This window comes from Ylistrum balloti, unplaced genomic scaffold (assembly GCF_031769215.1).
Source record: "Ylistrum balloti isolate Yb309-2 unplaced genomic scaffold, AGI_CSIRO_Ybal_v1 Utg370824, whole genome shotgun sequence".
Taxonomy (NCBI): domain Eukaryota; kingdom Metazoa; phylum Mollusca; class Bivalvia; order Pectinida; family Pectinidae; genus Ylistrum; species Ylistrum balloti.
In genome coordinates, this window is record NW_026782476.1 from 247,040 (window position 1) to 271,065 (window position 24,026).

The 24,026-nt window shown below is 36.8% G+C and overlaps 2 protein-coding genes across 2 annotated transcripts; both read left to right on the forward strand.

Moving 5' to 3' along the window:
- Nucleotides 1–781: 781 nt before the first annotated feature.
- LOC132558772 (uncharacterized) lies at nucleotides 782–8,822 on the forward strand. The gene is made up of 6 exons (XM_060223374.1): nucleotides 782–807; nucleotides 2,027–2,277; nucleotides 3,238–3,428; nucleotides 3,980–4,140; nucleotides 4,650–4,828; nucleotides 8,779–8,822. The coding sequence occupies exons 1-6, from the start codon at nucleotides 782–784 to the stop codon at nucleotides 8,820–8,822; spliced, it is 852 nt and encodes a 283-aa protein (XP_060079357.1).
- An 11,526-nt stretch (nucleotides 8,823–20,348) lies between these two features.
- On the forward strand, nucleotides 20,349–23,612 carry LOC132558765 (uncharacterized). The gene is made up of 4 exons (XM_060223364.1): nucleotides 20,349–20,483; nucleotides 21,524–21,734; nucleotides 21,926–22,078; nucleotides 23,464–23,612. Exons 1-4 carry the CDS (start codon nucleotides 20,349–20,351, stop codon nucleotides 23,610–23,612), a joined length of 648 nt encoding a protein of 215 aa, XP_060079347.1.
- The last annotated feature ends 414 nt before the right edge of the window (nucleotides 23,613–24,026 follow it).

Consider the following 24,026-nt stretch of genomic DNA (forward strand, 5'->3'; position numbering starts at 1 on the left):
CATTGGCTATTCAAATATCTCGGTACCGGAAGAGCAATTCAACAAAGTACTTTTCATATAATTTCAGATAAGGAAGTTATACTCTACATCTTACTAGAACGACATTTCGCAGCAGTTTCTCCACTTCCTTCGAAATTATTTCTCCGTGGAATACTGCTTTTCGGATCGAATCATCAATACATATGGAAAAGGAGATGATTGTGTCAGGTCTCAGATTTTATTTCCGTACTCTATGCTCTTAATATGAATTTTGGCACAGTGATTTGAAGCGAGCGACAATTTATCTGGCGACAATAATAATTCAATCTAAAGTTTCATAAACTTGAATATTGTATTTAATATGTTCCTAATTAGTACATGTTGTTTTGATCCGGGTGAACGGCACTATATGTTGCTATGGTCATCTTTACGAGTTTTCGCCATTTGAGCAAAGCATTAATGGAACTTATCGTTTTAATGTGATACGAGAAAAACTGATTTTATCTGGGATAAAGAGAACACAGAGTGTTCTTGGCACCCACCTTTGTTGGATCTTGAGAAGTTAGCTCTTTTCCATTCTTATTATTTTCCATTTGTTCAAATGAAATACCTTGATCCACTTTCAAGGCCAAAAGAGGTAAATGAGTGAAAATGTTTTAATGAATCTCCTCAATGACCAAATGGCTCCGGATGTAGTATGATGGGCTAAAGAGCAGTCAAGTTTGTTAAATTGACCCTAATTCCAGGTGATCGGAGTCCAATGTGTTCAATGTCCTGTAACCGTTGATGAATGTTTTTCAAGATGGCGGACGTAGACGGTCACAAAATGTAGAGCCCACTTAAAGCTAAAACATCACTGGTTTATGCATACAATTTGACCAGGACAAAAACCAGGCGAAACGAAGAGATACTCGAAATTTGTATTACACCCTTTGTATGGTGTTGTTATGGTCATAAATAATTGTGAGCGCTTCGTGAAGTCGAGCGAAGTGCTGGATTCGGCGGTGCGTGACTTGCTGTGAACTTTTGCTTATATCGAAGTATTTAATCAGCCTAAGGTTTATTTGCACTTTCAGTGAGACAATCCAATAACATCCATTTTTCAGCGATATATTATTTATGTTCATCGCCCATTAATATTCACGGTCCACGGGTTCCATCGCTGATAACAATGACACAACTTCAGAACGCTGACGTCTTGTACAATACTGCATTGTGTAAAGAGCACTGAAGTCCTCTAAACTCCAACGTCTACGTGCGTACATGAGCTCAATAATGGTAGGCAGTCTGGTGACAACTCAACCATGAAGTCAATATAGAATTACATATACATATGCTGACTGCCTTATCCACATTTAGGCCATCCGTACAATGGTCAAAATCCCACTGTCCCTGGTATAGTTTGAGAATGAGAATTCCATTACATCGACATCAGATATATCTAGAATTCTCTGTCATTAAAAGTCGCCAGATTCTTTCGGTCATAGCAATAAGAATGTTAAATCCATAATTCTACTTGAAAAAGAACACTCCATTTGTCATGCAGGGTTGATTGTCTGATTTTCATGATAATGATACATTACTGAAATTGGTATAAATATTTCTGTTAATTGTTTCCCGGATTATTCGTCGAAAATGTTTATGGCTACCTGGCTTGTTACCTTTATTATGACAAGATAAAAGGTCTAAATGAAGCAGGTAAAATGATAGATTGAACTAATTGTCGCTGTCCTAGTATTAAATATTAAACCATCAGCCATGTCCTATATGCCCTCTTTCATTCTTTGTATGTATATATGTATTGAGGAAATGTCGGATATAGACCAATCATCAATTGGACAATTGTTAATAATGCATTTCCTGTTAATTAATAAAAAATACTCCGCTGGCTGTTAGTGTTTATTGAATAATTACCTATGTGTGATCGATCTTATTGCACTTAACGTATCTGGTGGCAATTGTCAGAATTAGTATGTTCCTCGTCAAAAGAACATGACGACATGGGCGGTGTACTAACACTCTATGTTGCATTTCTTTGTTTTATTAGAATATATTGTGAGTCTGATGGAACATTTAAAAGAATCAGTGGACATAAGTTATCAGGCGCGAACCTTATTTTAAAGTATCAATTCAGTAACCCAATTATAGCATGTGCAGTAGAGTGTTTCCAGACCGAATGTTTATCTATCAACTACCACAGTGAGACTAAGGAGTGTCAGCTTTGTAAAGATTCCCCCTACACCAACCCGGTGTTAGTACAGGAGGCACAATACTGGGAAATCTACTACCTACAGAAAGGTGAAGTATAATGAGGAGAGAATCAGTAAAGCTATCACATTGATGGAAGATAGACATCCAAAGCATGGTTACTATAGCCTATTCACTTTCTCAGTTTTTGTTAAAACCTAAAATTTGTTTAAGGATAGAATGAAGAAAATCGAAATTTTAATATCCATATAGATTACTCTACATTACAAGAAAATGAATGACGTCATTTTGACTCAGTGTTTATCGACATTACGTCAACGATTAGAACGTCATATTTGATGACGCACAGTTTGAAGAAGCTATTTGAGACGATAAACCTTTATACAATAATATAAGATGCAACAGGCGATGCCTGGAGAGAGAGAGAGAGAGAGAGAGAGAGAGAGAGAGAGAGAGAGAGAGAGAGAGAGAGAGAGAGAGAGAGAGAGAGAGAGAGAGAGAGAGAGAGAGAATCAGACAGACAGACAGACAGACAGAGTGCATTATACTAAGTTGACAGTATGATGATTTTTAAGCTCACTATTGATGCAAAATTCTCAGAAATCATACAAAAGACAAAATATATACGTGTATAGTAAAGGCATCGATACCAAAAGGATTCGTGATGCTATGCGGTTTACTGTAATATTTTTACTTCATTGATACGCGGTTTATTAAAAGAGTACATCCAAGTTTTTAGTGTTATAGATCAATAACGTAAATCAATCACAGTTGATCCTGATAATCTAATTTTAACTAATAACAAAAAGATAATATAGTAAATAGTAAGAAGAAATGAAGGTCTACTCTACAATGTAAGCATATGTTAAAATGTGGGAGAGGAGGCTTCAGTCCAATCTGGCGTCATGAGAATGGAAATATTTATCTAAAGTGTTCAAAGATACATAATTCCAAATGAGTCGAAATCGAACACAATTTCTTACTTTTACATATAAATATACATTTGGCAACATCAGTTCACGAAATAAAGATATGTTACTTAATTCAAAGAAAATGACTGGGAGCTGGTCTTCAGAGCTCAGGCCTACAACAACATCAGTCCTTATAATGCCTGGATGGGGACGTTGTCTCTACCAACATTAGTGGAAGAGGGCTGCCTGCTATTGATGAATACATCCACGTGCACAACCATATATAGAAACGATATTCTGAACACATGGGATTCGGAGAGTATTTCTGAGGCAAGTATGACGTAATATCATATAATTGTTTTATTATCATATATCAACACTACACTTCAGTGTTATATTTGAATTTGTATTTAAATTCTTCAGCCTTTATGCTATTTTATTTGTTCGAATATTGAAACAAAATATTTGTGATATGTTTGAATTTCCGAATTTCTATTGCATAATAAGATTAAGTTTCCCGCAGAATGTTTGATATGAATCGCAGCATAAATGTCTTGGCACTTAATACCTTCTGTTACAGCTTTAGGATTTTCATTTCGACCATAACATCAGTGACGAATCCCAGTATATTAATTATGCCATTCACCAGCGTGCCCTCAAAGTTTTATTCCTCAGTCGACAGATATTCGAATCTCTTCATTCTCAATTTTGTATTGTCCCATGTTTGTGCTTCACTAGTGTGTTTGAATTCTTGCACTTCACATGAGTGTTTTATTCGGGTTATCACATTTACCTTATATGTATTTCCTTTTGTTTTGACACAAATTACATCAAGCAACAAAATCAAGTTGCCATTTTAAACTCCTAGATTTCATTGACAGGTTAAGCTAGAACTCTACAAAGCCGGTGTCAGAGTGGTAAACATCCGATTTAATGGTACAAGGTCAACGTATACCGACTGGTTTGGGATCAACAGATTGATAGACAGTGGCTGGGAGACCTTGTCTCAAAGTCGACACTTCCCTAACTTCTCAGTGCGTGGGTATGTGTACGTGCCCAACTGGGAATAACTTATATCAATATTTATAGTCAGCTGATTGAAATCTTTAATCCCCTTTCAAGACGTAAAATACATAATTAAACGACATTGTGACTCGTACGTCAAATAATCGTATATACCAGGTGATAAGTAGTACATACGAGGTAAACTTTTGGATGTAGCGGTTAAACAGTCAAACCATCTCTCCTCTTATAGAGCCCCATCAAGCGTTTCGGTGACCAGGAATCAGCGAGTACTACTGAGTATGAGGAAATAACGGAAGATAAATCGCTAGAAAAGAGAGATCTTTCTAAACAAATAAACATCATTACATGTAGATATTAAATTGTGTTACCACACTTAATGTTGAAATGTTTGGGGCAATATATCTTTTGACTCTAATGTGTATAATAATACTAAAACCTTGATGAAATTAGGGCATCCAAATCAAGATTATAGGGAGATGGTATTGGCGAAAAATCTATTCACTTTTAAAGTTTTGTTTTCAACAGACCATGTCAGCGGTCCTTTTACATCAATCAGTACTTCAGAGGCTGCCGTTATGACAAAGGATTGATATTAGTGAATGATCTTAACTATAACCCTTGTCCATGCACATATGACACAACGTCCAACAGACCTGAATTCATGTATGCTCCTGGAGAGGATGTCACACAATGGGAAGATTACAGTAAGTAGTGGAAATATCTTAATATACAACAAATAAACTATCCACGTATCTACACAAGTTTCCTATACTGGACATGTATGCATCAATGAAATAACTAGAATACCGAAAAGTTTATAGTTAATAAGTTAAAAAGCTATCAATCGAGAGAAAATATGCCCAAATTCAAAGATTTACAAAGAGATCATTGGAAAAAGTACATTTAAGTTATACTGTATGTTCCGGAAGGGTAAATGTCATCTTCATTGAACACATCTTCATATGCCAAGTAGTCTTTAACAGCCGGAATCTTTATCTCACATTGAATTTACGATATTGCTTCATCAACGACACCCACCATGTAAACTTAGGTCGCGTTCTAAAATGAGAACAAGGTATACAGCAACGAAATCAACGGGTAAACTAACGAGAATCAAACACGCCTAGCTTCATATCGTACAAAGAAATATAATGTTTCCCAATGAGATCACTATGACGTCCATAAAACATCCCGCGATTTTCATCAACCTATCTCTTTTCAAACCCTGCGTTACGACTTTGTCCGTCAGTCGACATCTTTCACGAAAACTTGATAATGGGAACCTTGAATATCAAATTAACTTTGACATATTAATACCTTAGTTTGGAGATGCAAGATAATAGCTATCCAGAAATGGAAAATTCACAATAGGATAATTGAAGTCACCTCATACAGCTAGGTGGAAAGTTATCCATGTTTATGTCGTTGTAGGAAAAGATCGAGATAAACAGCTTATATAGAAAAGTTTGTCGTGGCTTTGAGTTCCAATTATGGAAAGAATATACGATATACGTGCTCAATCAATGTATTGTAAATTAAAGACAAGACATCATCAATTAATCTGAAAGTGAAATTAAACGACTTTGCAAGGTCTTTTTGGCCTGTTTTGACAAGCACTTCAATAAATTCAGCCACGTAAACAAAAACAACTCAGTCATAGGGGTGCAGTTTGATCCCATAGGTATGCCATTAGTCTGTTGGAAGATCATGCCACCAAACTCAACGGAGACTTTGTAAACCAGAAACTGGTGTAACAAAATGAGTTAAAAAAAGGTTTAATGATAACTTTGGAATGGTGTGTATCGTAGAGAGCAGCATCTTAGTTTAAAGTACATCAGGTCAACAGTCAGTCAATGCTGGACCGAGGTAAAAAAAAAACCCGTGAGTGATAGATAGTGATGCACGCCTGGTAACGGGCGGGGTGTGTACCCAAGTGGTGAAGCACCGTGGCAGAATATCGCCAGCATAATTGATCAGGACAGATAGATGGTCTCTTTTGTATGCCTCGCGCAAGTAAACACGTGCCTTCATAATTAGATGCTCCGGGGGCTGGGTTATTGTTGGGACTAGGCTTAAATTAAGTATTTGGGTATTATTTATACAAAGACAATAGCCAGAGAAAGTCGAGTCGAGTCTGGGATCGAGTAGCTAGAGAGAGTTGGAAGTCGGACGTGGAGACGGGCAGAGTCCCGTATGGGACCTGCTCCGCGATGGAGCGGGCCCTGGCCAAGTTGGCGAATGGACATTTGTATGGAACTCTTTGATATGGACGGGCAGGTGTTTAGTTTTGTCTGCCTTACACGGGTGGTTATTTTTGGTGCCATGACATGCTGCTGTATGTTGATTAGGAACTATCGTTTGTAATGGATATTAACGCGAAGTACTAACTATGGAAAACCACTATACGATTAAATAAACGTTTCGGTCAACCCAAGTAAACACCGTGTTTAGTCATTGTGTAACACTGGGTCATTTTATGAATTCAAACTCCTTATATTTATTCTTTGATTTGGGCGTATTTTTCACGAAATTCGCTTTAGTAAAGTTCGCAACCATATATACTCAACAAAAAAAAGAAAGGTTAACATGTTTCCTTGGCGAATACCTGTAAATGAGTGAAAACAAAATGACGTTTGTGCAATATTAGAAAATGGTAATGTTTTACATTACAAAATCCAAGGGGGTTACCAAAATCATTCAAGCGTGAAAGTCTGTATTAGCGAAAGAGCTGCACGAGGTTTTCTGCGACTTACCTATATCTTCGCTTGAATTTCATGAACATTCAAACTGACAACTGTTCCTTAGATTCTTATGACTTAGAAATCACCGAATCTTGCTTTCTATCAACTTTATCATTATGCCCCGGCTGTCACAAGTACAGAGAGAAAGGGCTGTAGGCATGATCCAGGCTGTCGAGTTGCACGGCATTTTGGTTGCAGTGTTAAGACAATTTGCCAGTTGGCAAATCGTTTAAACCAAACTGGGTCAACATGCGATCGTCCCCGAAGCGGCCGACCCCGTAAAACGACCGTCAGGGATGACCGTCGTATACGATTGATACACTTGCGCAATCGATTCGTAACCGCAGTAGAGACGACAAGGACATTGTTTGGGCGTCGTGTGTCTCCCCAAACAGTCCGCAACAGGTTGAGGGCCTACCAATTGAAAGCGCGGCGTCCCTACACTGGTCCCAATTTGTTGCGACGTCACCGTAATAATCGGCGTAACTGGACCCGTGTTCACCGTCGTTGGGCCCTACGACAATGGAACAATGTTCTGTTTTCAGATGAGTCCATGTTTTGTCTGCAACACGGTGACGAAATGCGCAGAGTGTGGAGGCGACGAGGGGAGCGTTTTGCGAATTGCTGCGTCGCAGAACGGGACCGCTTTGGCGGCGGAAGTGTAATGGTTTGGGGTGGTATTTGTGGGGCGACTCGTACCAGGCTTGTTATGTTAAATGGCAATTTAACCGGCATTCGATATCGGGACGAAATTTTAAGACCAGTGGTTCTGCCATTCTTAAGACGCCATGACGTTGGCGCCATTTTTCAACAGGATAACGCACCAGCGCACACCAGTCGCGTCAGCAGAACTTTCTTGCAGCAGAATAAGGTACAGGTGTTAGATTAGCCATCTAAATCACCTGATTTGTCACCGATTGAGCATGTCTGGGACGTTCTTGGGCGACGCGTGAGAGAACGTCAAAATTAGCCATCAAACTTGCAGGAGCTGGCCCAAGCCTTGATCGCTGAATGGAACAACATCTCTCCTCGAATTATCCTCCGGTTTACGAGTTCCATGCGACGACGCTGCAATGCTGTTTACTTCGCAAACGGTGGCCATACCCGTTACTAATGGTGTTACCTTTGAAATTGACCCCAACGTCTTTTACAGTCGAATAAAATCAACTGAACGCAAAGTTTGATAATGAACCATGACTGCAGTTTAATCAGAATTGATCAGTTATTTTATTCGCACATGATTGGTAAGGATTTATGAAGGAGTTAACTAATTAATCACCGAATAAAGTAGTGTTACCTTTCTTTTTTGTTTAGTATATCTATACCGCCATTCACTTTTCTTGGAGAAGAAAGTTCTCATAAAAAGAGAACGAATGCGTTGCTTTGGTTTAAATTCGGTATGCTTGGTGTATAGAATGGAAACATCAAATGGTGAACAAGGAAATAGTTTCTGGACATCACATGTTGTTTGAAAACCATGCTGCCAACTGTGTGAAATATGTGAAAATCAAGAAATAAAAAGGCTTTTTTATGAATGAACATGTATATATAATATAATTAAGATTGATCAATTCGTCCGTGTTAACGAATTACGAATGATACCTTATTGGTTATCTTTTTCATACATATTTTTACCAAAGGTTACCACTACACACACCTCTTTCATGGACATGTAATCACGATTAATCATGAAAGGTAATTACGTGTGCCGTGGACTGTGTTAGCAAGCGATTCAATGCCCACATTTTACATTGTGTGAGATGTAAAGGTACATATATACAACTTCCTTTGTTCATTTTTCCGTTTACGTTATGAAGTATAATGCGCCTAAATTTGTTCAATTCTCTTAATAGTTTTTTTTACCAGATACTACCCAAGTATAGAGTTTAAATGTATTCGATTTTTCCCTACAGATTATGGCCAAGCGGATGTGTTAGCAGTGTTCATCAAACGATGATGGATTCTACAGAAACAACTGACTTGGACAAACAGCATGTGGTATTTGGAAGCATACATTTGTGGACGGTATGTTTCTAGTAACTAACTGTCAAACCAAACGACCTGTTGGAAAATCGCGCAACCTACTGGCAAATTTAGTGACTTACTGGAAATTAAAGCGACCTGTGGGAGAACAACGCCTTTCACTGGCAGATCTATTGACTTACTGGCAACTCAAGCGACCTGTTGGAAAGCCACGCCAACTACTGGCAGATTAGGTGACTTACTGGAAAATCAAGCGAATTACCGCCAAACCAAAGCGGATATCATGAATGAATATGATTGAGTAAATCCAGTAATAGGCACATTGAACGGTTGACAAGATCATTGTTACATCACAACATGGCAAGATTTTATAGTCTCATTATTACATAGATCATCTGGTGTTACTACCATGATATGGCGGTAGCAATGTATTTTTATATAACTGAAAAGGTCTTCGACAGGTTTCGACAAAATTTATTGTTAACTTAAAACTAGTGAATACTTGCACGAGAGGTTAGCATGACATATTGATAGCCTTGTCTATAAATAGTAAGGCTAGGTTCGCCAATACGTAACTTCGACTGGATAGGGACATTTTTGATACCTTATCATATAACAATGCTTTAGAAAAATGATATTCTTTCGGACTCTGGGATTTCACCTTTCGACAAATCCTAGTGTTAACATTAGAAAACAATAGTTTTGCAAGCCTGTGTGTTAACGCCATGTGCTTAGTAAACATATATGGTATTATTGACAACATTGTTTAATCCAGGTACACATGATCGGAAGTAATTGTGATGTATTGAATGACGTTAACAAGGCAGGTGATCGCTTATATTTAAGCAATGAAATGTTTATCACGTGAGCCATTACCCAACGATAGAGACTTAGAGTGATCTCTCTTCCTTAAATATGCTAAAGAGCCCAAAAGGGTTGTGAGACTCATGAAAATTGGCTTTACCTGAAAAACCTAAATTTCACTTTAGCAATGAATCATAACTTTAGCACACGGATTCGTGTAACCGCAGTAGAGACTTCGAAGCCTGGAAAAGCAGGGAAAACGACATAACCTTTCGGAATTCGGTCACGCCAAAGGGCAGCGGACATGACATCCTGAAAGGGCAAACTTTTGAGTAGGACTCTCAGACGCAGGAAGGGCCCTAACCGCATGAGCCCGCACTTTCCATCTCGCCCGACCCTGATCCGCATAATGATCATATTTAAACATATTGACCTAACAAAGCCACTTAGACACAGACTGGAAAGGGATGTTCGGGTTAACTTGCTGAATAGGCATATACAGACTATGTCTAGTGTCCTCCTTCATCCTGCTTTTATCGTGGTAAAACCTATGTGCCCGACAATTCCTTTTAGGACTTAAAGACTTAATTCCTTTAATCATTATGGATGTATTATATGAAATATAACATTAAAAGGAGTTGGTGACTGATGATTATCTGTTACGACTAAATTTGGTACTATTGTGAAGAAATTTGCCTTAAAACGACAAATATGGTGAAAGACTATTATACGTGAAATCAAAGTGTTTTAAAGTATTTAATGTTCCATAGAACCATATATATGTTACAACTGTGTGAGGAAACTACGTGAAATCAAAGTGTTGATTTTATGTAAATCTGACCTTTGATGAACTGGAAACAATGCAGATGTTATGGGCATCTGACTTTTGATGAACTGGAAGCAATGTTGTAAAGTAATGTTGATGTTATAGAAATCTGATATAGGATTTTATATTACTTACTAATATAAAAATATTCTTTGGCATTAATTGTTGTGTATGGCATTTTATTTAACACATAAACCCATGTGGTACGGTTTGTAGTAACTGTCGCACAGAAAGTTGTATCCTTTTACCTTTTCTTTATATTCTTAAATTTTATTCTCCGGCTTTCCACCATGGCTTCGGATGGGGGATGATTTTGCGTCACTTTTGCTTTACCTTATTTATGCATAAGGTTTGCAGAAATCATTGTGGCAGATTATGAGCCCCATCTAAGACTTGTTCGGTAAATTTTAAATGATAAACTTTGAACTAAATAACAAATGTCGTTTACTATAATAAACGGCCAGATTCAATTCACATCTTGTGTTCTAGTTGTTATTTCTATGACGGTTTTACTAGCTTGCCATGGTGGAGGTCCGGTATAAATGCAAATTAAAACAAGTTTAAATGTCATTTATACAGGCTGATTGTGTTTATATGTAAGGATTCTATTATTAGCGGAAGGAGGTAATTTGGGGTTGGAGCAAGGTGGTCCAACTGTCGCCCGCGCGCACTAATTCGGTGGCTATTTTTAGACCGCTATAAATATAAATGACGCAGCATTTTCTATTCAGATGCTGACAGCAGAATATGGCGGAACAAGGTTCGTACGGTCAAGGCCAGTTTATTTGATTTATATTAGTCTATTTATATCATTGGAAAACTAAAACATTTTCATACAATTTTAGCCCACCACCATCCCCTACTTTCCTCCGTTCCTTTTTTTAGTTTTTATCCCTTGTTTATTGTTCTTTCAAGGCCTGTTATATTTGTTCCAAACTTGGTTGATGAGATCTTTTCATTAGTTTCAATCTTACATCAAATATGTATAGGAAGTATCCTTCATAAAATTGTTCCAAGCGTTTTATGCTTATGTACATGACTCGTCATATCCACTCTGTTAAGTTTGTGTAATTTCATAAAGTCATTACCTAAGTTGTTGATTAGGTTACTCAGAGATGTATATATATATATACGTCTCTGGGTTACGGAACTTGTACCATCCAATAATTCACAATTGATGGTAATTTTCTTACCCTGGAGTATAGCATCCAGGTATGTCATGTACTTGTTATATGCTGTAAAATTTTCCTTCTTTAAATTTCATATCTAATAAATTTGTACGATGTTTGTTTTTCTTAACTTGAGCTGTACTGTCTTATGTTTATGTATAATGTCAAATTTTCCTTCTATGATTGGGTATATTTACGTATGATGTGGTGGCAGATTATGAGCCCCATCTAAGACTTGTTCGGTAAATTTTAAATGATAAACTTTGAACTAAATAACAAATGTCGTTTACTATAATAAACGGCCAGATTCAATTCACATCTTGTGTTCTAGTTGTTTCTATGACGGTCTTACTAGCTTGCCATGGTGGAGGTTCGGTATAAAGGATTTTATATTACTTACTAATATAAAGATATACTGTAGTTTACTGTGTATAATATATATTACAGATTAGCCATATTGCTCTGTAGCAGGTGTATGTTTATGTTGTTACCGTGTAGTGAGAGGTGAAAAGGTTGTTGAACAACATAGTGCCGATAATGCAGCTTTCATTGTTAAATGTAGCAGGTGCAGTAAATTAACTAAAGCAGATTCTTCTGACAAATGTTAATGTGACAATGTATTTTGTTCACATGGATAGCTCGAACCAAGATATCAGTCAAAAGTATAGCCGAATTGTAGCCTTTACATTTTGAGTAGACCCTATTGGACTCTACTATTATACGATCACATTAGTATATTTAGGTTAGAAAGTTCAGATTAATTGTGACAGGGAAAACTTTTGTTGTGCATACCTTAGACGATTAAATTTCGCCAGCAAGAAACCGAGGACTATTTTCTTTTGTTCTCCCAACCACACAGCAACACGCAGCTCCTTGGAACAGAGGGTCACATCATCCGATAATATGGCATTGCCAAGCATTTTGAGAACACATTCATGATTTATGAATTTACCCTTGTGTGGCACAACTCTAAGGACTTATTTCCGGGTCATATTTTTGAAATCTCAATTCGATAACCTTATACAAACTCTTACTAGGCATGGAAAAAGAAAGACGATCTTGACATAAGAATTTACCCATTGGTCTTGCCCTATCAAAGAGTGTAAGTGACTGGACTGTAATTGGAAATATTTGACGTATAGGCATGTATAAGTTGTATACCACTGCTCGTGTTTCTAAAGTCTTTTGTCTTTCTTGTTTAAGATTCTGTCTGAATCACTGTACTACTTATATGTAATCACATGTATCGCTGCTTTGTTATAGTCTGTTTTATATCATAAATATTCAATGCCAGGGATACGTTTAGCTGGCTTTTTTTACACAGACCGAATCATTGTGAATGGCAGCACACAGTCTCGTATACTTAATTGTATGATCGTATGATAAGCGTGATCATGCTCGAAATATATTATTTCTCTTCCTCTCTCCGTGCTACGAAGACTTCGGTGGATTCAGCTTATACTGCTTCTAGTGACCTATGGAAAGTAGGTTGGAGACTTCACAACATAATTTATAAATGTTTTTAAAACCTGTACGTACAGATACCCCAAGTACTCCAACAACTCGACAATTTATGACAGCTGTGTTTGCAAAAGCAATATTGTACATCAGAAGGCTGTTCAAGCTATCATCCCACCATACTTTCAATGTACCACTCCGTCAGTTAGCTCTTGCTTTCAATCTACTGATGGTCTAACTGGACACTGGCGATTTATGCTTTGCTGAAATGTTAAACTAAGAGAGTTTTTCATATTGGGTCCTAAATACTGTGAAAACCCGTCCACTAATTGGAATATGATTTTTGTTTTAATGAATTCCGTTGCAAACTGCCAGAGAATTGATGGAACGAGAACATACTGCAATGGATTCCCTTTCAGAATGGGTTAGTCCCTTTGGCTCGTCATTCTTAAAATAATTAGTTGCTTAAAATATCAAATAAAAACAAAACAGGCTTTTTTGGAATTTGTTCACAAATAGTAGTATATAATTTTGATTTAGAAACTGTACATAGCTAATTCCATTACTCTCATTAAACATTCCATGGCAATTAAACTTGTTTTTGTGATAAGATATATAATGATTCAATATACGTGTATATAAAGTAAAGACTGTAAAGCAGTATATGATTTCAGTATTGAACTTAGCCAACAAAACAATAAAAAAAACATGAGAGTATGGAACATTGAAGTCAAATAATACCTTTTTCTATTAATGATTGGCATTAATAAAAACACTTCAGAATTGGTAATAGTGAAATGATGAAAATAACACTTCTTCATGAGCGCATAACAGCAAAATTATTATAAGAATGCTTCAGTATTGACGAAAGAAGTCACGATAATAATACTAGGGCATTACAGCGAATTTTGTACAAACGACACACAAGTTAATACCACATTTTAGTACAAGTTCAGATAAGATGCATTAGAGCCAACAAAATAATTTAAACCGTCCAATACAGCTGTTTCATCAACGTATTGCTCTTCAATGGCGCTAAGGGCCCAGGAGGCGACTTGGGAATCTAAAGTGATCCAAAGAAAGTTTTTCTGACAAAGAAAGCACAACGTCACTTTGCTGTTGTGGTGGTGGGAGAGGGCCTGATAAATAAAAGCTTGAGCTGACCATAACCCCTGTTTCCTCCCTAGTCGTAATTTTGAAGAGTATGATTTTCTGAAAGTTTATGAAAAATTCTACAAGAAAATCAATGTTTACCATCTGGCCGTTGGTGCTTTTGGGCGTGGCACCATTGCTAATTACCAACCCTGCATATTTATGAATATTAATGATTCTGTTCAAAATGGCCGACATTTTTTAGAACTTAATTCATATTTTTTACCTCTATAGTGTTATATTTCCTACTGGCATGTTTTTATTAGTTTAATATTAACGTAAATTTCATCTAGGACATTTTAAGCTATGTTTGAATTTGGAATGTTGAACCGTTTATGTGTGACGTCATTTTAAAAATCAAGCCACCCCTAAGAGTTTGCAAACGTGCAACAGAATATAAAGACATAAGATTTTGTGATATCTTGCTTGATTTCAGAACTAGAGTTGTATTTTTGTTAATTGTATGATGTCTGGTTTGATTAACTGCTAAAATATGTAAACTAACTCATTTGCATCATACGTTGCCATGAGGATTTATGATGTGATGAAGAAGTCGGGGACTTACGGAGATCGGATTTAGCAAGATCAAAGAAGTTGCTAGGGAAAGATTAATGTATGCATCACGTAAAGACAGGCTGGAAAACTTGTCACTAAATCTTCCAGATGCCTTTGGCCTCGTCAGGCATGGGACCCACAGAAAATGCTACCTACGATATATAAATATGAATTAACCTCAGAAAAGGAAATTGACTCCATAGATACTGAATGTGCAGCAAGTTCATCAAAGCGCCCATTTCTCTCCTCTTCTTGCAGCAATGTTCTGTTTCCAGCTGACCAGTGCTATATTTTGTGATAAGTAACAGGTAAAACACAATCACTGACAAAGTGTGTGAGAAAATGTGCGGAAGAGTCGATTAAATTAGCAGTCACTAACAACTGTGATGATAATTTGTGTGGTAAAGTCCCAAACCAAGATTAAGTGGCAAGAAAAGCCTGACACCGCAATGTTTGTAGAAGGAAATACACTAGAAGTAACAACACAAGACATGTCTCTCACAAAGAATCCAGAACAACCCAATCCATAGAAGCTAACTAAGATGCATTTGAGCATATTTGCAAATATATAGAAACACATATCGTCGAAAGCTAGAATGTAGAGAGACTAACAATGCTAAGAGGACGTTATCTTGACTTCTTGTTAGAACAGTTTCCAACAATCTACAATGAAAACTACAAAACATACAAACTCAAAGAAAAGTTACTTAAGCATTTCCAGCAAAGAATACAGTACTGGAGACCGGAATCATCCCAAATTACATCAGATTTGGTGTACAGCGCAGATATTCATGGTAGTGCTTTTGAAAAAGGCATTTGATCTTGCATCATGATAGAGAGGCGTGGTCAAGAGTCAGCAATGATATTAAGGTGGCACATCAATGATGTTCGCATAAACTTCAGACTGATGTCTTGACCACCATCTTCGGACTGAATTCTCTCTGGAGAAAGAAAGTCACCCGAAAGCCTTTTAAGTTCATTATACAGCTGATTGGAGGTAAAACCGAAAAAAAAAATAGTGAGTGTTAAAACAAGACGAACTGCTTACTCTATCTCGGAGGACATTTGCTATGCTGCCTTTAATAAGTAAGGCATTTAACTGGAAATGCTGAACTCGTCACCATGTTGGTCACTCTCAATCATACATCAAAGTGATGGAACTTGAAACAGCTATGTGCAATGCAGTAACAGCATCCGAATCAGGATTTCCTGAACACTGTCTTACCGGCTGTGATACTATGAGCACCTTTGTTCGCAGATTAAAGATATCCTCACAAACTTGTTGAAAAAGAACACTGACATTATATCTACGATTTCCAAGCTTGGCTAAGAACATGAATACAACAGTGAATTACTGAAAGAAACTGAAAAAGCTAGTTTGCGCTATGTACTTTCAAGCATACATCTGGTTCCATGCTGATGACAAGCGACCAGAACTCCTGCACAGTCAAAGAAGTGGCTGGAGATATGGACAAGTTGTGCAAATGTGCCACATGATTTGGTTGACATCATATGTGCTTCAAATGCGTTTGACAGCAAAAATGAGGACGAAGTTGAAGTGGAAATGAACAGTCTTGTCGATGAAATATTTTATGAAGAAAGTGACGATGACACTGACTGAAAAAATTACATCTTCAATGCATTACTTTGACAGCCATATAAATCATACTGGATGGGTTGAAGTTCAGTGCCGAAGTACCATTTGTCCTAAATGGAACTTTGGTTGTAGAAAAGATTTAAGATTTAAACTTTATAAGTGAAAAGACTCGTTTTTATTAAACAACTAATTGTAGTAACTTAATTGATATTCATAAATATGCAAATGAGCCAAATTTCATATTTTAGCATTTTATTCAACCAGATATCATACCATTCATTAGATATCATTAGGACAACATTAGGAACAAACGTGTTTCTGGATCATGGCCTAGACCTATAGAGTATGGTGGTGTTTGGTATATACGCACTGGACCTTCTAGGTTTGCTTCCAACTCCTAAGTAATAAGCGATAAAGCGGTTTTGGAGACCAGTCCGTTAACTTTAAAAGTCAAGAGTCAAGAGAACGCTGTCGTGTCACGTCAGGTCATTCTATGGGCGATAACTCCCACAGTTATCACTACAAGCACCTTGTATGCAAATGAGTCTACACCAACACAGGCGACTTCAAGAAACAAATATAATTAATAACACCAAAGGGTGGATGGTGGGCGAGTTATTACTTAGAATGGAGTTTGCCTGCTTCAAAGCGGCAATATATCCAACTTTGTACATTCTTGGTTCCCATCGGCTGTGAAGCTTATAGCTCTACGACTGAAAATGGGGCGTGGCATGATATCTTTCAAGTAGTACTACTCACTCTTCGTGTAGGCACGCGGCGTTCTGACTATCGAAGGTAATCAGAGAAATGCCCGTTCAAACAATCCAAGTAAAATATAGTATGTAACCAGTGCGCCACCCGACCAACCTTGTGATGATAATGAGGATGGTGGCTGTGATGATGATTCAACGGTGTCTAGAAGGAAAAGAATTTGATGACGTCAAACATTGCTGTATGTGGATATGTCGCCGTGTGTCTTGTTAAAATCTTGCACAATTTAAGGAAAATTGATAAAATAAAATTAAAAAAAAATAAACAAACATACTTTAGTGAATTCACTAATTCGTCGTTTAAAATGTGTCTCTTTTTCCTCACATTGCTCGCTTTATTACTGCTTTTAGGCAGTGACTATTTCATATGACCCGTACACTCATTGTTATACATAGGTATATGTTGTATCCTCCGTAATAGTACGGTACATAACATATCTGACCAAAACAAATTCGCCATTTGTCCTTACCCGTTGGCATTGTCTGGGTACAATCGATCCCGTATCGTTCTTTAGGCATATCTGAAGATCAAGAGGATACACTTGCTGACCCCGAGGACACACCTGATGACCATGAGTGATGACAACGTGTATCTGTCTCTTAGAAATCTTACTGCAGTTCAGACACAATAAACTACATGGTAGATGCTGTTTCCTCATGACCTGAAAATCGCTGGGAACGCGATGACGGAATTGACACTTTAAACCAATGATAATAGCCCCGCTATTGTGGTTGTCAAATGCACCGAACGCGTGTTTATTTGAAATTCGGGTTTTTGTGAAATCGGTTAAAAAGTCTTCATCGTCACAAAACATCATGGTTAATCATCTTTCAGTTACAGATTACAGAGTTTTGTTTGATAAATGTGATATTGTCTATAAAAACGTCTGCAGTGTACAGAGCTGATACTGATGTCGAACGGAGTAGTGATCAATAGAAAGGGTTTTAGTGCGAGCCCATGTCGTTTAGACCTAAGGGGACACAATAGAGAGGTATATATGTAATGTTGAACTTTGCTACCCAAATTAATTATGCTTTTTAGCATGAACTCTCTTCGGGAAAATGTTGCAGTTTTAAGGAACGCCTACTAACTTTTATTTAAATAAAGACTGAAAAGACAACTAGATATCAAGGAAAGCTCTTAGTACCATCCTAACATCATCAAACGCCGAGGACACTAAATGTACCAGATCTGTACCTGGATAGCATTTGGTTCATATTTTTTATCTAAAACGCGAAGACGTCTACTATGGTACCCTGATATCTTCATATCATGAAATATAATTATATTAAACACAGCCACGAAGCACAAAATACTAGACAGCAAATAGTATATGAATATAGAAGAAAAAACACTGGAAAAGGTAGACCGAATAGCATGTGACAACATAGAATCAGCATATGAAATTATGAAACATTAACAATGATATGGGCCACTTACGAGTCGTATTATAGAAACAATATCGACGAATACATGTGACCTAAAGAAGGAAGATAAAAAATGTAGATACCTTTTGGAGAATGTGTATTAAGATAAAACAACATCATGAAGAAATAACTTTAGTAATGATTAGGTATTTTCACATCTTACATTCTTTATCTGTGGGATACATTTATCTCCCACCATTCATTAGATTAACAAACCGTACCAGAATGAGTGTAACAAACACGAGTTACCTACCCTCTTTTGATAAAACAGATCGACAAATCTTAGGAAACAAAACCTAAAAACTCTTGTCGAAACGACGAGACATACACTTGACGGGATCGATTTGATTCATTCATTGGTAATATGAACTTAAATGTTGTGTCAAAATACCATTTCAGTACTATCGAATCTTCCTCCAAGACTACACAAAAAATCAATACTAAACCCAGCACTCTACCTAAACGTTCGGGTAGTTCAGACATGTATAGCTTTTGTTTATTGTAAAAAAAATGTAACAAAAATAAATAATAAAACTCTAAACTAGCACCTCATGTTGTACACGTGTTCCCACGAGCTGCCAAATGGCCACCACGTGCACGAGCACAACACACCGGTGACGAAAAGAGAAGAAAAAAAAGAAAGAAATATCAACATACAAGTCAGTTTCGCCGAATTCTGACACCAAACGTAGAGAATGTGGTATTCGGTTTACATACTGGACCTTCTAGGGTTGCTTCCAGCTCCTAACCAATAAGTGATACAGCGATTTTGGAGACAAGTCCGTTTACTTTAAAAGTCAAGAGAGCGCTGTCGTGTCACGTCAGTTCATACTAAGGGCGATAACTCCCACAGTTATCATTACAAGCACCTTGTATGCAAATGAAAGTGGATGGTGGGAGTGTTATTAAGCCCGTTAAAACTGGACCAATGACGTTAAGTTCCAGAGAAAGAAAGTGGATGGTGAATGAGTTATTGCTTAGAATGATTTTGCCGGCTTCACAGCGGATACGTCTTCAACAAGAAGCCAACTGTGATCGAGCACAAAAAAACCGGTGACGACAAAAAAATATCAACATTTCGCCGAATTCTGAAACCAAAGGTGGTAGTAGAAAAAGAATAAATAATGTTATACTTGTTGGTAAGACAGAGGAAACTCTATCCTAAAAATAACATGAAGTTTCAAACACTCGGCAAACCACTTATTTGATAATAAAAAATCTTTCCCCTGGTGATGCTTTTCTAAGTAGCATCATGTTCTTAACATGACAAGAACACTTGGGGTTCAGTTTCATCTTTATTCAAGCATTTATCAAGAGTATTTCTGATAGTGTCATACTTGTAGTAAACAGAAAGAATTTGACAAAATCAGAAGAGATGTCTCAGAATCATCTTCTTATATCCACTTGAAAACTTAAGTATTGATAATAAGAGCCCAGACACCCAATAATTACTTCATTTCGACATTACAATTTTGAGATGTTGTGACTCTATATCCCTGTCTTATTGTTGTAATTGAAACACAGGTAAGTTTACTGACGATCCGAATATATTATCTAACACTATCAAAGATGATGTATGGCTATCATAACGCAGAAATTGATAAGCCCATATCGGATGTTCATGTGCAGACAAGTAACAATGATAGACTCCCGGTTAACCTCAGCTCACATGTTTACTTTATAGCTGTAAATTTTACTTATGGGAGTTATGCTTTCTACGTTGTAAACACTATTTTGTATAATGAAATTGATTGTTTTTGGAGCTACTGGACCTACCGGTCAGTTTGTTGTAAAGCAGGCACTGGCTAAAGGTCATCACGTGCATGCTTTGGTGAGAAACCCAGGGGGACTTATCATAGCAGACAAACTCCTAACCGTAAGTAATTAAGGGACTGGTACTGTCGTAGGTAGGAAACCTATTTATGTATTTGTTGAGTTAACTTTCTGCAAAAAAAAAAAAATCTTTCGTTTTCGTTTTATGCATATTAAGCGTGAAATATATATGCAGTTTCAACAGTTATGACTAAACAGAAAAAGATAAATGTAGTGCTGAGAGACCTTCACATGATCAGCTTCCTGAAGGGATGGTCATAAATATATTGATGATTTTCAATAATACTCAAATAATAATAAATTGAATAATTAACGAAAATAATGTGCAGTACAACTTTAAGGAATATTCAAGTTCCTGAATAAGAGAATCTGCACGAGATTTCCAGTCATTTCTTCTATTTGGGTGAAATTTAATTTTGAATGCTACATTCCTATCTATAGGGCGAGTTCTATTTGGAAAATTGCTGAGTGATGCAGTTCAACATTTGGCTCTATGTTATCAAATTCACTTGTATGTCTGTAATACAGTCTTTGTAACGGTACCTTATATGTTATCATATTGATTATTTCATAACATTTTATTTCTAAAAAAAACGAATTTCTGTTTTAATAAAATTCTTGTTCGCTTACACAAGTGCATGTCACATAATGGACTTTTCCGTATCTCTGAATTACATGGAGAATAGTATCTGTTGATCTATACAAAATCATCACATTTTCTTTCCGCTTGAAATATTTCATTATCGAGGTAATAAAATAAGCACGTAGTTGTATAGTATAGGTAGAAATCAAAAGACATAATTTCTGTATAAATCACAAATTTGTTTCTTTTTATTCTCTGATCATTACCAGTGAATCGTAGTAAATCATGATATACGTTGCCCTTGTACAGTTATACACGAATACGCCTTAAGTTCGTTTCGCTTTCTGAAGATTGTATAAAAGGGTTGCATAAGTGGAACAAATTTCCCCTCCCTCTCCATGGACGACAAGGTCGAAAATTAATCGACGGCAAAAATTGGACGGTATACTGAATGTAACATCTGAAACTAAAATGTAGCAAAAAATTCCTCTCTTTTGCAGAAAACGAAAGTAGATATATTCCGACCAGAGGATATATCCGCACATTTAAGTGGGAGTGATGCAGTAGTATCATGTCTTGGAACCAGAAAGCAGGCATTATTTCAGAGGTCAAGGACCACGTTTTACACTGAATCTCTACAGAGCATCGTTGAAGCTATGCGAATGTCCGAGACCAAAAGACTCGTCTGTCTATCATCATGGGGAACGAAAAGTTAGCCAATAACACATATCGCATATTTTAATTAGACACAAAATAGGATTTGGCTCTATGAATCTAGTATATTATTTCTGTATTCGGCAAACGACTGATATTACTAAAGACTTTGTCTCTTGGTTTGAAATTATTTAAAATAATTTATTGTTTTATAATCCCGATCAAATGATATGAATTTACACGTTTAGGACCAATGTATTTGGAGTGGACCATGCGAAACTTTCCAATCGGCAAACTGCTGGATAACATGCTGGAGATGGAAGAATATCTAGATAAGCATTGTTCAGATATACACTACACCATTGTTAAACCAGCTGGTCTCCTCAACAAAGACACTTCCGGTAAGTGCTTCCGGTTTTATTTACAATGAACAGTGAACACGTGCGAACACAAACAGACAAACAACGTCAGCTCGTTTAAATCAATGGGTTGATTTTAATAATTAATTGCTTTTGTGCTTAAAGTTTTTACTCCTTAAATTGTCCTTTGTGTGCAAGTCACCGTATTTGTGATAGGTTTCAATGAAGCGGTTTTTAACTTCTGAGCCCAATGTGATTTCATCATCTGAGAGAGTGACACGACTAGTTAGTATTGGGACTCTTTGGTAATATAGCAGATTTATTTCATGATTAATAACTTTCTGTTCTGAATTTTGGTCCTAGGTGTCGGTACAATACTACAGACTCCAAGCACCAAAAGTAAGAATAAATGTAAAATGCATATACTAACTTGTTTGAAATTTTACAATCGAAAGTATCATAAACAAATCAAATGTGCGATTGTATGATTGGTGTTTAAAAGTTTGTTAACTAGGATATTCAAGAATAGTCATCCCTCTTTGTCTTAGAATGTAAGTATTGCAGCATAAATCTAAATATAATAAAAATATGCTACTGTTTAAAAACAGATAGACATATGAGATGAGATGTCATTTTGATGCTAAGGAGCAATTACAAAGCTTCTCCGATCCAAGAAAATATATAAGGCGTGCAGCCCGGAAGATATTTCACTAGAGTTAGAGAAGGAAAATACCGATACGTTAACCATATTTAACTCAAATTCAAAATACATAAAAAATAAACAAAAGACAGATTTTCACCGACTCCTGAAAAGTTAAAGGAGAATAAGACATTGCGTTCCGGAAGGGTAAGTGTCTTCTGTTTGATCGAAGATACTCGCCATGTTGGCCAATATACGTAAGAAATGACCTGTTCCAAAATGAAAACAGGTTAACAACAACGGAACACACTAACAAGCATCAAACTCGTCCATCTTTATATTTCAGAAGGAAATATATGTCATTGTGACGCCCATATAACGACTCCATGATCTTTATCAACCAATATATCTCGAAACCCTGCGATTATCGAATCAACTGCGAAATGTAAACACCTTTTAAAAGAGGGAATTTTACAATATGAAAATGGGGGGTTTGTTCCCATGATAATAGTCTGTTGGCAAGATCGTATCACTATGTTGACTAAATATTTAATGAGTTAACAATATCACATTAGGACTCTTCCTAATTCAAAGTACTAAAAATCCTACTAAACTTCCATGAAGGTCTTGTTAAACAATTAGTGGAGTCACCTATAAACGTGATCAAGCCAGTTCGGATAGCCGATATCGTCAATATCACTATAACTATTAGGTTCTATCACTACACTGAACAGGTGAACTAACCAGAATAGACAATGGATGTCACGTTTTTCATTGCTTTTGGCAGATTTACCGTTGGAGACGTCTCAAGAACGTGTAAAAGGTTGCAAAATGACAATACCTCGAGGAGACGTAGCAAGGTTTGCGCTTCAGTGCGTGGAACAAAACACTTGGATTAACTCACGTGTGTCCATTGGAATAGGGAGGTGGAAGTAGTCATTCACACTATTTCAATGTTGTATATTTTCATTAAAATTTGCAAAATTAAATTCAGGAATCCAATAGGTATTGCAGATCTGTTTCAGGATGAGAATCCATATTTTCTTTTCTGTTGGTATCATTTAACACGAGCTACAGGGAAAATACAACTTTTACAAACCGTGTAATAAATTCAGGATAACTGTCATAAAAATTGGTAAATGGTGAGTTTGTTTCATTGCTGTGAATTCCTCACGGTCTAATTTACAAGACTCACAATTCGGGTCCTGGTAATGCGATATATCACGCCACGTTCCGTCTACTTTCCGTTCTGTATCATACTTGTGGGAATATTTGGGACTTTAAAGTTTTTATATATCCTTCATAACGTGTAATAATATGTTTACAAGGTCAAGGAATTGGCTTTGTCGT

Bases quoted from the DNA above. Each gene is read 5' to 3' on its own strand.
- LOC132558772 (XM_060223374.1), top strand. From the start codon at position 782: ATGGCGGACGTAGACGGTCACAAAAT. The intron at 3,429-3,979 runs GCAAGTATGACG...TTTCATTGACAG, and splicing joins ATTCGGAGAGTATTTCTGAG to GTTAAGCTAGAACTCTACAA. The intron at 4,829-8,778 runs GTAAGTAGTGGA...TTTTCCCTACAG, and splicing joins CACACAATGGGAAGATTACA to ATTATGGCCAAGCGGATGTG.
- LOC132558765 (XM_060223364.1), top strand. From the start codon at position 20,349: ATGAAATTGATTGTTTTTGGAGCTACTGGACCTACCGGTCAGTTTGTT. The intron at 21,735-21,925 runs GTTAGCCAATAA...TTACACGTTTAG, and splicing joins ATCATCATGGGGAACGAAAA to GACCAATGTATTTGGAGTGG. The intron at 22,079-23,463 runs GTAAGTGCTTCC...TGCTTTTGGCAG, and splicing joins CCTCAACAAAGACACTTCCG to ATTTACCGTTGGAGACGTCT.